General features: G+C 42.5%; 1 protein-coding gene across 2 annotated transcripts in view; it reads left to right on the top strand.

Moving 5' to 3' along the window:
- LOC126190545 (beta-glucuronidase-like) overlaps positions 1–13,749 on the top strand; it is a 349,553-nt gene that overhangs the window by 200,302 nt on the left and 135,502 nt on the right. Inside the window, exon 1 of one of the 2 annotated variants that reach the window (XM_049931028.1) lies at positions 5,392–5,503. The exons of the other annotated variant lie outside the window; for it this stretch is intronic. Coding sequence (XP_049786985.1) covers positions 5,431–5,503 — 73 coding nt within the window. The 5' untranslated portion in view covers positions 5,392–5,430. Of the gene's footprint in view, positions 1–5,391; positions 5,504–13,749 lie in introns of those variants that run through there. 2 annotated transcript variants of the gene reach the window in all.

Raw genomic sequence — 13,749 nt, 5'->3', positions numbered from 1 at the left:
CCTTGCGTGCAGGACACATTATGGCCATACTTCGCTCTCCCGAGATCACGTGATCACTGTGGCAACGTATGTTGATAACACAAAGTCAATTATGCGCATCTGAATGCTCGATGGTTGGTTGGCTTGTGGGATTGAAGGAACCAGACTACTAGGGCCATCGGTCCCTTCTGAATGCTCACTCCAGAGATATTTCCACTCTGTGTTGCCAACGCTGAAAGCAAAATCCACGTCGTTCACCTTTTGTCTTTATCGTTGTCAACCACACTCTAATAAACAAAGTCTGGTGTGATAATTGCTACCGTTTGACAACTGAAGCGACACTAGCTCTCCAAGCGGGGAGAAAGCAAACACGTCATGAGGATAATGTGTGTTTTATTTAATTTTCTACTTAATTAAGGAATTAATTTCTATATTTTTGCTCTCTATTGTTGTTGTTGTGGTCTCCAGTTCTGAGACTGGTTTGATGCAGCTCTCCACGGTACTCTGTTCTGTGCAAGCTTCTTCATCTCACAGTACCTACTGCAACCAACGTCTGTTTGAATCTGCTTAATGTATTCATCTCTTGGTCTCCCTCTACGATTTTTACCCTCCACGCTGACCTTCAATACTAAATTTGTGATCCCTTGATGCCTCAGAACATGTCCTACCAACCGATCCCTTCTTCTAGTCAAGTTGTGCCACAAACTCTTCTTCTCCCCAAACCTATTCAGTACCTCCTCATTAGTTATGTGATCTACCCATCTAATCTTCAGCATTCTTCTGTAGCACCACATTTCGAAAGCATCTATTCTCTTCTTGTCCAAACTATTTATCGTCCATGTTTCACTTCCATACATGGCTACACTCCATACATATACTTACAGAAACGACACTCTGACACTTAAATCTATACCCGATGTTAACAAATTTCTCTTCTTCAGAAACGCTTTCCTTGCCATTGCCAGTCTACATTTTATATCCTCTCTACTTCGGCCATCATCAGGTATTTTGCTCCCCAAATAGCAAAACTCCTTAACTGCTTTAAGTGCCTCATTTCCTAATCTAATTCCCTAGCATCACCCGACTTAATTCGACTACATTCCATTATCCTCATTTTGCTTTTGTTGACGTTCATCTTATATCCTCCTTTTAAGACACTGTCCATTCCGTTCAACTGCTCTTCCAAGCCCTTTGCTGTCTCTGACAGAATTACAATGTCATCGGCGAAACTTAAAGTTTTTATTTCTTCAAAAAAAATGGTTCAAATGGCTCTGAGCACTATGGGACTCAACTGCTGAGGTCATTAGTCCCCTAGAACTTAGAACTAGTTAAACCTAACTAACCTAAGGACATCACAAACATCCATGCCCGAGGCAGGATTCGAACCTGCGACCGTAGCGGTCTTGCGGTTCCAGGCTGCAGCGCCTTTAACCGCACGGCCACTTCGGCTGGCTTTATTTCTTCTCCATGGATTTTAATACCTACTCCGAATTTTTCTTTTGTTTCCTTTACTGCTTTCTCAATGTACAGATTGAATAACATCGGGGAGAGGCTACAACCCTGTCTCACTCCCTTCCCAACCACTGCTTCCCTTTCATGTCCCTCAGCTCTTATAACTGCCATCTGCATTCTGTACAAATTGTAAATAGCCTTTCGCTCCCTGTATTTTACTCCTGCCACCTTTAGAATTTGAAAGAGAGTATTCTAGTCAACATTGTCAAAAGCTTTCTCTAAGTCTACAAATGCTAGAAATGTAGGTTTGCCATTTCTTAATCTAGCTTCTAAAATAAGTCGTAGGGTCAGTATTGCCTCACGTGTCCCCATATTTCTACGGAATCCAAACTGATCTTCCCCAAGGTCATCTTCTACCAGTTTTTCCATTCGTCTGTAAAGAATTTGAGTTAGTATTTTGCAGGCATGACTTATTAAACTGATAGTTCGGTAATTTTCACATCTGTCAACGCCTGCTTTCTTTGGAATTGGAATTATTATATTCTTCTCGAAGTCTGAGGGTATTTCGCCTGTCTCATACATTTTGCTCACCAGATGGTAGAGTTTTGTCAGGACTGGCTCTCCTAAGGCTGTCAGTAGTTCTAATGGAATGTTGTCTACTCCCGGGGCCTTGTTTCGACTCAGGTGTTTCAGTGCTCTGTCAAACTCCACATGCAGTATCATATCTCCCATTTCATCTTCATCTACATCCTCTTCCATTTCCATAATATTGTCCTCAAGTACATCGCCCTTGTACAGACCCTCTATGTAGTCTTTCCACCTTTCTGCTTTCCCTTCCTTGCTTAGAACTGGGTTTCCATCTGAGCTCTTGATATTCATACAAGTCGTTCTCTTTTCTCCAAACGTCTCTTTAATTTTGCTGTAGGCAGTATCTATCTTACCCCTAGTGAGATAAGCCTCTATATCCTTACATTTGTCCTCTAGCCATGCCTGTTTAGCCATTTTGCACTTCCTGTCGATCTCATTTTTGAGACGTTTGTATTCTTTTTTGCCTGCTTCATTTACTGCATTTTTATATTTTCTCCTTTTATCAATTAAATTCAATATTTCTTCTGTTACCCAAGGATTTCTAAGAGCCCTGGTCTTTTTACCTACTTGATCCTCTACTGCCTTCACTACTTCATCCCTCAAAGCTACCCATTCTTCTTCTACTGTATTTCTTTCCCCCATTCTTGTCAATTGTTCCCTTATGCTCTCCCTGAAACTCTGTGCAACCTCTGGTTTAGTCAGTTTATCCAGGTCCCATCTCCTTAAATTCCCATCTTTTTGCAGTTTCTTCAGTTTTAATCTACAGTTCATAACCAATAGATTGTGGTCAGAGTCCACATCTGCCCCTGGAAATGTCTTATAATTTAAAACCTGGTGCCTAAATCTCTGTCTTACCATTATATAATCTATCTGATACCTTTTAGTATCTCTAGGGTTCTTCCATGATTCTTGATGATTCTTGAACCAAGTGTTAGCTATGATTAAGTTATGCTCTGTGCAAAATTCTACCAGGCGGCTTCCTCTTTCATTTCTTACCCCCTATCCATATTCACCTACTACGTTTCCTTCTCTCCCTTTTCCTACTACCGAATTCCAGTCATCCATGACTATTAAATTTTCGTCTCCCTTCACTATCTGAATAATTTCTTTTACTTCATCATACATTTCTTCAATTTCTTCGTCATCTGCAGAGCTAGTTGGCATATAGACTTGTACTACTGTCGTAGGCGTGGATTTCGTGTCTATCTTGGCCACAACAATGCGTTCGCTGTGCTGTTTGTAGTAGCTTAACCGCATTCCTATTGTTTTATTCATTATTAAACCTACTCCTGCATTACCCCTATTTGATTTTGTATTTATAACCCTGTATTCACCTGACCAAAAGTCTTGTTCCTCCTGCCACCGAACTTCACTAATTCCCACTATATCCAACTTTAACCTATCCATTTCCCTTTTTAAATTTTCTGACCTACCTGCCCGATTAAGGGATCTGACATTCCACGCTCCGATCCGTAGAACGCCAGTTCTCTTTCTCCTGATAACGACGCCCTCCTGAGTAGTCCCGGAGATCCGAATGGGGGACTATTTATTTTACCTCCGGAATATTTTACCCAGAAGGACGCCATCATCATTTATCCATACAGTAAAGCTGCATGCCCTCGGGAAAAATTACGACCGTAGTTTCCCCTTGCTTTCTTGCTCTCCATATCTTACTAAATTAGTAAGGGACATGAATTATCTTGAAATAAATGTAAAAACAGCCGAATTTCACTGGTCAATGGTATAAGCTACAACTTAATCATGAAGGAATACTTTCGAAAATGTGCGTAATTGCAGCTTACTCCGCTGACAATGAAATAATATAAATACGTATGTCATGCATGAAAAGTATATGTTTCTGTTGTTGTCTATTGTTATCATGATAAGCACTTTCCTTGGCACATAAAATTTTTATTGATCCTAATTATTCACCCTTTCTTACACTCCTCTCGACTTTCTGATAGACGAATATTTTTATAAAAGTAATTACTGCTGCTTCAAAAGTATATTAAAGATTCTTGCTGTTTGTGGCTCAAATATAGCATCAGCTGTGGAATCGGCTTCTTCCCTATTGTGAAGTTGTTTTGTTGCTTTTTGGTGTTTTATTTTGTGGTCTGTGCGGTTTTACCTTCAGCTACAAATGGTCCAAATGGCTCTATGCACTATGGGACTTACCGTCTGAGGTCATCAGGCCCCTAGACTTAGAACTATTTAAACCTAACTAACCTAAGGACATCACACACACCCATGCCTCAGGCAGCATTCGAACCTGCGACCGTAGCGGTCGCGTGGTTCCTGACTGTAGCGCCTAGAACCGCTCGACCACCGCGGCCGGCCCCTTCAGCTACAGGTGTGGTACAGTAATGTAGGTATTACGTTGCATACAGGTTTCCTACATTCCACATTCAGTGATTTGGCTGGAAGTGTAGCGAACAAAATTTCGCGTTGTTGAGTAGATATGTGACATCTTTCCGCAAAATGTCAGCTCGTCTGTTGTTTATTGCCAATTTTGATTGCTTAAGGGAAAATGATATTCATCAGTAAGTATGCGTATGCTGCAGGAGAATCGTAAATAAACTGCCCTGTCATTTTATACCCTCATGAGTGTTCAGAAAACTGACAAACGTGATTGATTTTGTTTTAGTTATTGTCGATTTTTATGGCACTACGCACGCTTCCTATGGTAAGATTTATGTTATAAATAAGTGTAAACGACAGGATTCGCACTCATCCGGTATCGTACTCGGAAGCGTCACTTTCTGGCCGCTTAGCGCGTTGCTATTGGCATTTGTAACAAAAAACAAACGGCGTGTCGCGACTGTTATGTTACACTGTGTTGTCAACGCTGTAAATAAAATCGATATATAGGGCCATGAAAGTCGCCCGTTCGATAAACATCGCTGCAAGTGTTTCTTGGAAATTATCGAGATATCTTGTCGAAACTTGTAATTCGTAACTCCTTTTTTACTAGTTCCCAGAAATGAATCCTTCTAAGCCACTTCACTCGTTTGCTTACGCGGAAACATTTTCACGCTATCGGCGGTCAAAACACGACCCGCCAGGACGACGATGACGCGGCACTTCCAGGTACTTTTTTTCCCCTACAAGTGGTGCTTGCCATATAATTGCGCAAGAAGGAAAACTGGAGCGAACAGGACGCAGACTGAGCAGCGAGATCGATGAGCGAAGTGAGTGCCTGGAAACAACAGAGGCCTGGCAGCGACTTGACCTCGGGCAAGCCGCGACGAGGAAGCAGGAGGAGTGCGCCGCCCGCAGTGTGATATCGGACACGCGAACCGCGCCGCGCGCCGGCGGATAAGCTGAGCCGGGCAGCGCTACGTGCGGAGAGGCTAGCCAGTGCGTGTGCACACGGGCCGGCGAGGAGTCGCCGGGCGGAGTCTCTGCCGCTGCATGGCCGATGCCGACGACGCCGGCGGATGCCGTCACCGGCGGCGTCGCTACGTCGTCTACGCCGCATCCGTCGGTAAGTCAGCTCGCCGGGAGTTGTCTTCGCCGTAGCGAAACGACAGCGTAGGCGCAGATGTACTCCAGCATGGGCGTGTACTGTACTAGTTGTCGGTGGCTACGGCACTGACATTTCCCTCTGCCCAACTAACTGCTGTGCACGTATATCGATACAATAGTCAGAGAGGCACAAATATTTGCATTTCATTATACGGTGGCCAGTCACACAGTAATCAACATGGGTATATACCTGTTTCACCACTGTTACGTTTGGAAGCGTACTTCATTCACGTAGTACAGTCAGTTGCTTTATTTTACGCTTTGTTACACGTACCAACAGACCGACAAATTGGACGTTTGTAGATGTTATAACCGACCGTCCGACGAATATTATTTGTCTGGATGTTGGGCGAGTATAGGGCCACCGAACAGCCGACCCTCCCCCCTCCCGCCCGTCTCTCTACTCCCCACCACTTCCACCCAACAAATTGTGCCGTGTGTAGCGCTGTCGTGCCAACCCCCTGACAACAGTTCTTTTTGTGTCTGCGCGCAGAATTAAATGCTGTCATAATATACATGACAGGATGCGAGGAGGACAGAATTTCAGGAGAAATTGAAAAATATACAGGGTGCTACAAAAAGGTACGGCCAAACTTTCAGGAAACATTCCTCATACACAAATAAAGAAAAGATGTTATGTGGACATGTATCCGGAAACACTTAATTTCCATGTTAGAGCTCATTTTAGTTTCTTCCACCTACGCTCAATGGAGCACGTTATCATGATTTCATACGGGATACTCTACCTGTGCTGCTACAATATGTGCCTTTACAAGTACGACACAATATGTGGCTCATGCACGATGGAGCTCCTGCACATTTCAGTGGAAGTGTTCGTACGCTTCTCAACAACAGATTCGGTTACCGATGTATTGGTAGAGGCGGACCAATTCCATGACCTCCACGCTCTCCTGACCTCAACCCTCTTGACTTTCATTTATGGAAGCATTTGAAAGCTCTTGTCTACGCAACCCCGGTACCAAATGTAGAGACTCTTCGTGCTCGTATTGTGGACGGCTGTGAGACAAGACCCCATTCTCCAGGGCTGCATCAGCGCATCAGGGATTCCATACGACGGAGGGTAGATGCATGTATCCTCGCTAACGGAGGACATTTTGAATACTTCCTGTAACAAAGAGTTTGAAGTCACGCTGGCACGTTCTGTTGCTGTGTGCTTCCATTCCATGATTAATGTGATTTGAAGAGAAGTGATAAAATGAGCTCTAACATTGGAAGTAAGCATTTCCGGAGACGTGTCCACATAACATATTTTCTTTCTTTGTGAGGAATGTTTCCTGAAAGTTTGGCCGTACCTTTTTGTAACACTCTGTATATCGGCTCAACCACTTGTTTATAGTGTAAAACACTAAGATTGACGCGTTTCGGAAGTCAGGCTTGCATCATCAGAATAATAAAAAGTAAAAGAACCTGTTAAAACTCGCTAAAATGGATCATGCACCAGGCACAATAAAATTGATAATAAAATTAAAACATCGTGGCTACTTCCCTTGTTGCAGCAGTGTCTTATAACGGCTTGACTTCCGAAACGCGTCAATCTTAGTGTTTTACACTATAAACAAGTGGTTGAGCCGATATATTTTTTAACATTGACATTCACAACCACGACCTCTCATCCAGTATGGATAAAATCAAAGAAATTTAAAGACTGCAGATGTTTGTGGGTATACGTCGTGCGAGGAGAATAGCAATACAGATGCAGGAAATGAAGCACTATTTTCATTTTTTTAACTAATCCATAACGCTTTCGTGTGGTACTTAAGAGAGAGAAGTCAGTCGGCGTTGTGTATTTTTGTTTCTACGTTTTATTTCCAGTACTTATCGAAAATGAAATCTGAAAACCAAAATTCTAACATTCAATGAACGTTAATTCGTAAAATGTACTTGTTTCATCGTTAAGTGTTAAAATCCAGCTTACGTGTATAAAAAACCTCTGCTACGAAGAACAAAGCGAGAGATTCTTTTTACAGTTTTTGTGTTTCAATCCCTATGTACCTGTTGTATTTATCAGATGACGATGTGTGCCACCACCATGTGTAGCCTTTCTTGTTCGAATTTTTAAAATTAAAAGTCCTCTTGTATGCAACGTACATAAATAAAGTAATAACGTTTGCATGAAAGACTTTTATATTGACATCTTCAACTTTTGTAGTCCTGTCTTCCTCAGTTGCGTGTAATATTACGGTATATTGATAATTTTTACTTATGGACCGTCTGACAGCAACTGAATAAAACACAATTATAGTGCCATACGCGTTTCGCATTTATTTTCTGCAAGGCATCATCAGTGGCCTGGAATATGTGCATAAGCTTACTATTTAATTTACATTTTTGTCACTGTGCCTATAGGTTATAAACAGTTATGTTGGTTGGTATTTCCTATTAAGTAGTAATGTTTTGAACTGTACTTACAGGTTGCGTGGACAGTTTCTAACATATTACTCTCCTGTTGCATTTCTGGTCTTCTTCTTCTTCTTCTTCTTATAATGGATGCCAATTTGCGGTTTTTTTCCACATCCCACATCCCACAGCACTATGAACTGAACGCTTGTATCAATGCAATGTTTTGTTTTCTGTTCCGACCGTCAAATGTTTTTGCAAAGATCGAATGTTATTGCCAAACTTTCGAGTGTAATTATTGAAGTATCTGTGTGTGTGTGTGTGTGTGTGTGTGTGTGTGTGTGTGTGTGTGTGTGTGTGTGTGTGTAGAGTTGTTTTGTTTTATGTTATCATTTCCTTTATTAAGTGTAGTAGGGAGCCTCTGCTGATGTGTGTTTGTTCATTCATTACATGTTTGTTTTCTGCTATGGCTTTCTGGATGTGGAAGTTTTCTTGCGTTTGTGTAAGATGTTTGTCGTGTTTGCTTATTCTCATTATTTTCATTTCTTTTCCCATGTTTGTTGGATGATGGTTATGGTGTTTTAAATGCTCTGCAAATGTGGAATGGTTTGTTTCATACTTCCAACGTCTGATTTTTCTTTGTGTCGTGTTTCAAAATTCCTGCATTCATGCCTATATATACTGCATCACAACTTTGAGATTCAAGTTTATATATTCCTTATTGTTGGAATTTGTCCCTCTTGGTAGCTGGCTGGCTTAGGTGTGATTTTTCGGTTTTCACAGACTTATATGCTATTTTGAAGCCCTGTCTCTTTAGGATGTTTGCAACTTTGTGTGTTAGTTTATGTGTTTAGGTCATGGTGTACCATCTGGTTCTTTTCTGTGTGGTGTTGTCATTGTGTGTGTTTGTTGAGTGTGTTTGTAAGTTTTCAGCTTGTGAGTTTTCTTGTATTCTGGAAATGTTCTGTTTTGTTTTGTATTTGTCTTTTTATTTTTTTATTGAGCCTTTGTACCACATGCGTGTCATACCCATTGTTCCTAGCTATTTGTATGATTGTACTCATTTCTGGAACAAGAAATGAAAATAATGAGAATAAGCAACCACGACAAACATCTTATACAAACGCAAGAAAACTTCCACATCCAGAAAGTCGTGGCAGAAAACAAACTTGTTATAAATGAACAAACACACATCAGCACAGGCTCTCTACTACACTTAATAAAGGAAATAACATAAAACAAAAAACTCTTCCCCCTTCACCATCTGGATTCTCTCTCTCTCTCTCTCTCTCTCTCTCTCTCTCTCTCTCTCTCTCTCTCTCTCTCTCTCACACACACACACACACACACACACACACACACACACAATGCATACACAAACAGATCACAAAAAGCATTTGACAGTCGGCAACAGAAAACAAAACATTGCATTGAAACAAGCGTTCAGTTCATAGTGCTGCGGAATGTGGAGAAAAACCGCAAACTAGCATTCATCAGAAGAACAACACCAAAATTGCAACAGGAGCGTAATATGTAAGAAATTGTCCACGCAACCTGTAAGTACAGTTAAAAGCTCTACTACTTAATAGGAAATACCAACCACCAGAACTGTTTATAACCTATAGGCACAGTGACAAAAATGTAAATTAAATAGCAAACGTATGTACATATTCCACGCCACAGATGATGCCTTGCAGAAAATAAAGGCGAAACGCGTATGGCACTATAATTGTGTTTTATTCAGTTGCCTTTTATATTATTTATTTTCCTGTAGCCTGATTTATTCCCTGAGTCTACCATAAATCACGTTGTAGGTTTCAGGAATCATTTTAGTTAATGATTGCGGAGATACAACAGCACTGAATTTGAAGTCCACTTCTACCAGTATCTTAAATCATATAATAGTTCTCAGCCCCTCCCGTTAGCTTACAGAATCTGTCATGACCGTGTTGTTTTTCATTAAGAATGGTTTTATGAATGCATCATTCGTCCATTATTTTATAATTACGAAAATCAACGGATCCCATCCGTTCTAAAAACAGAACTAGGGTGAATTCTTTCATTGTATAAGCCACTTCTTTGTCCATAGCTTTCGTTCCGCTGTTTTTGGCTTTGTTACCTTTGTAACAGCCAAGCCAAATTCCCGTGTTTGTTTCAGTGTAAAACCAAGCGGGATCTCGTGTATCATAAGCACAATAAACTTAAAAGATAAACAAATCACAACAGCATGGCGACGCGTAATCGCTTGGTGCAGTCTGTCGGGACGTGTATAGGCTGCCACGAAATTGGTCGCTCGATCGATGAAATGGTGCGCGTATAGAGGCCTGTACTCACAAACAATAACGGAAAATCTCCTGTCTGAATTTTATGGCTATAAATCAAGTGCGATGGTTCGTTGCGATGAAAGACATCACCTAGCCCGAGGTCTAGGTGGTGGTGTTAGGTGCAGTATGATTAAGAGTTGGTAAAAGCAGCGAATGTATACAGGAAGTATAGGAGGGTCAAAACGAATGCCAGTTATCAGTCTTCGGATTTGGCCAGTGAGGTAATGTTAAAGGCTACTGTCACTCACTTTTGGTGGGTACATTCACAGTTTTGTTGCTAGTTGGCAAAGCCAACTAATGTGAAAGGGGGAAAAAAGGAGAAAAAAACTGGTTGTGGCGACACAATGCTCTGTAGCTTAGTCTGAGTCATAGGTTAAGTTGGAAGGTAACAGTTTGGTTGACAGTTGGCGAAGCCAACGAACGTGATACTAGAAACAGAACGTGATCTGTTGATCAGCCCGTTTGAAAACATATCCAGTAACATAAAGTTATGATGGCCATATTGTTTACGCCGCTTGTCAATGGACAAATCTGATAACTCGTATCGAATATTATACCCGTAAAGATTGTGGTAACTGGTTTGTAGAGTCGATAGAGGGCTACTTTCCTTCAATATAACAAATTGTGTTTTACATAATAAACAACCTCCGGACAAGTATTTTGATGGGTATTGTATACGTTTATCGTACAACAGCTATGAACAATGAATGGGTAGTGGAGAGAGAGGAAGGTGTGCATTATGCAATTCTTTCATAGAAATTGTTGGAAGAACTAAATCCGTTCCCTACTTATAAAATGTACACTCCTGGAAATTGAAATAAGAACACCGTGAATTCATTGTCCCAGGAAGGGAAAACTTTATTGACACATTCCTGGGATCAGATACATCACATGATCACACTGACAGAACCACAGGCACATAGACACAGGCAACAGAGCATGCACAATGTCGGCACTAGTACAGTGTATATCCACCTTTCGCAGCAATGCAGGCTGCTATTCTCCCATGGAGACGATCGTAGAGATGCTGGATGTAGTTCTGAGGAATGGCTTGCCATGCCATTTCCACCTGGCGCCTCAGTTGGACCAGCGTTCGTGCTGGACGTGCAGACCGCGTGAGACGACGCTTCACCCAGTCCCAAACATGCTCAATGTTCTTGCCAGGGTAGTTGACTTACACCTTCTAGAGCACGTTGGGTGGCACGGGATACATGCGGACGTGCATTGTCCTGTTGGAACAGCAAGTTCCCTTGCCGGTCTAGGAATGGTAGAACGATGGGTTTGATGACGGTTTGGATGTACCGTGCACTATTCAGTGTCCCCTCGACGATCACCAGTGGTGTACGGCCAGTGTAGGATATCGCACCCCACACCATGATGCCGGGTGTTGGCCCTGTGTGCCTCGGTCGTATGCAGTCCTGATTGTGGCGCTCACCTGCACGGCTTCAAACACGCATACGACCATTATTGGCACCAAGGCAGAAGCGACTCTCATCGCTGAAGACGACACGTCTCCATTCGTCCCTCCATTCACGCCTGTCGCGACACCACTGGAGGCGGGCTGCACGATGTTGGGGCGTGAGCGGAAGACGGCCTAACAGTGTGCGGGACCGTAGCCCAACTTCATGGAGACGGTTGGGAATGGTCCACACCGATACCCCAGGAGCAACAGTGTCCCTAATTTGCTGGGAAGTGGCGGTGCGGTCCCCTACGGCACTGCGTAGGATCCTACGGTCTTGGCGTGCATCCGTGCGTCGCTGCGGTCCGGTCCCAGGTCGACGGGCACGTGCACCTTCCGCCGACCACTGGCGAAAACATCGATGTACTGTGGAGACCTCACGCCCCACGTGTTGAGCAATTCGGCGGTACGTCCACCCGGCCTCCCCCATGCCCACTATACGCCCTCGCTCAAAGTCCGTCAACTGCACATACGGTTCACGTCCACGCTGTCGCGGCATGCTACCAGTGTTAAAGACTGCGATGGAGCTCCTTATGCCACGGCAAACTGGCTGACACTGACGGCGCCGGTGCACAAATGCTGCGCAGCTAGCGCCATTCGACGGCCAACACCGCGGTTCCTGGTGTGTCCGCTGTGCCGTGCGTGTGATCATTGCTTGTACAGCCCTCTCGCAGTGTCCGGAGCAAGTATGGTGGGTCTGACACACCGGTGTCAATGTGTTCTTTTTTCCATTTCCAGGAGTGTATATTGAAAAATGAAGAATGTTTTGTCAAACTATGTCAGCTGGAAGCGGAATATCTTATGACTTTCCTAGCGGTAAAACCATTTACATAATTCATAATTAAAAATTTTTTCCTTGAAAATCTCTTTTAGGCTCTCACTTAAATCGTGTTATAATGTCATAATTTACCGCTGATAGATACGTTATCAAATGCTAAAAAATGTGTTTTTTACGTACGGATCTCTGTCTTCGAATAGGCTGCATTAGAAAAACATCGCAAAAATGCTTTTACGCTCGCATGACAACAGGTTTTTAGTGTCACTACAAAGATATTTGTAGGTACATTTCTGTAATTCCGGTTACACCTCAGGTCTGGAAAAATCTGAAGTGAAGAAAATTCTCTATTCCAGGAAAGTAACGTATGTTAAAGTAATGTGACAGGATGGATCATTTTTGCGTTCAGTCTTCAAAAACCAGCATTTCCGATTCTGCGATGACTGTAAGACTGCAAAATAAGATTTTAAAATACCAACAATTTCTTTAAACAGTACCAAGACCCTACTGGGACGTAGACAAATTCATGCAGAAATACCCAATGCTTTCGTTAAAATACAGTTGTTCGTAAGCGAACGACTCTTCATGAATTCGATAAATTATACACCTCGTCGGACAGTGTTGAATGTAGTGTCTTTTTGATTTTATGGTTAGCTGTTATTTATATAGGCTGGATCATAACACGTAAGGAATCTGTATCCTGTGTCAATTGCATATCTCTTGTGATTTGTGTTTCTTTGTACAAACACCACAAAAAGTACTGTTTAGCTAAACGTTTTAGGAACGCTTTTTGCGCGCGCAATACCCTGTGCTCTGTGAACTTATCTGTGCCTTGAAGGCAGTTGTTTAGAGCAGAAGCTAATTGCTTAATACTCGAGTTGATTGCAGACCTCTCCAAAGCTACTCAAGAAGCCTTACTCGCAAGAGCCTAGCTGCAGATCTTCATGGCCTGTTGAACCCAGGTCACACCTCGAAACCGAAATACCCGTCGACACCAGAGGAATTCTAGGCGGAAAACAGGACTAACATAGCAAGACCCTACCTGATCTACAAACCCACTAACAACAAATAGACGTATGTTGGCGCGCTCCTCAAACGTCGGCTAACAGCACACTATAAATGTCAAGAAAATAGAAAAAAAACTGTTAAACGAATAACTGCAAATGAATGATCATAATTACCAGAACTGTTTTCTTTCAGTCTTACGCCGTATCAAACCTGGCTCATCATCTTGGCTGCGACATTACTTCGGACATGCATTTTGTGAACTCTCATGTCTGTCTGCGGTA

This window comes from Schistocerca cancellata, chromosome 1, assembly GCF_023864275.1.
Source record: "Schistocerca cancellata isolate TAMUIC-IGC-003103 chromosome 1, iqSchCanc2.1, whole genome shotgun sequence".
NCBI classification, from domain to species: Eukaryota; Metazoa; Arthropoda; class Insecta; order Orthoptera; family Acrididae; genus Schistocerca; species Schistocerca cancellata.
Note: the sequence above shows the minus strand (reverse complement) of the source record. Positions and strands in the feature narration are given on the sequence as shown.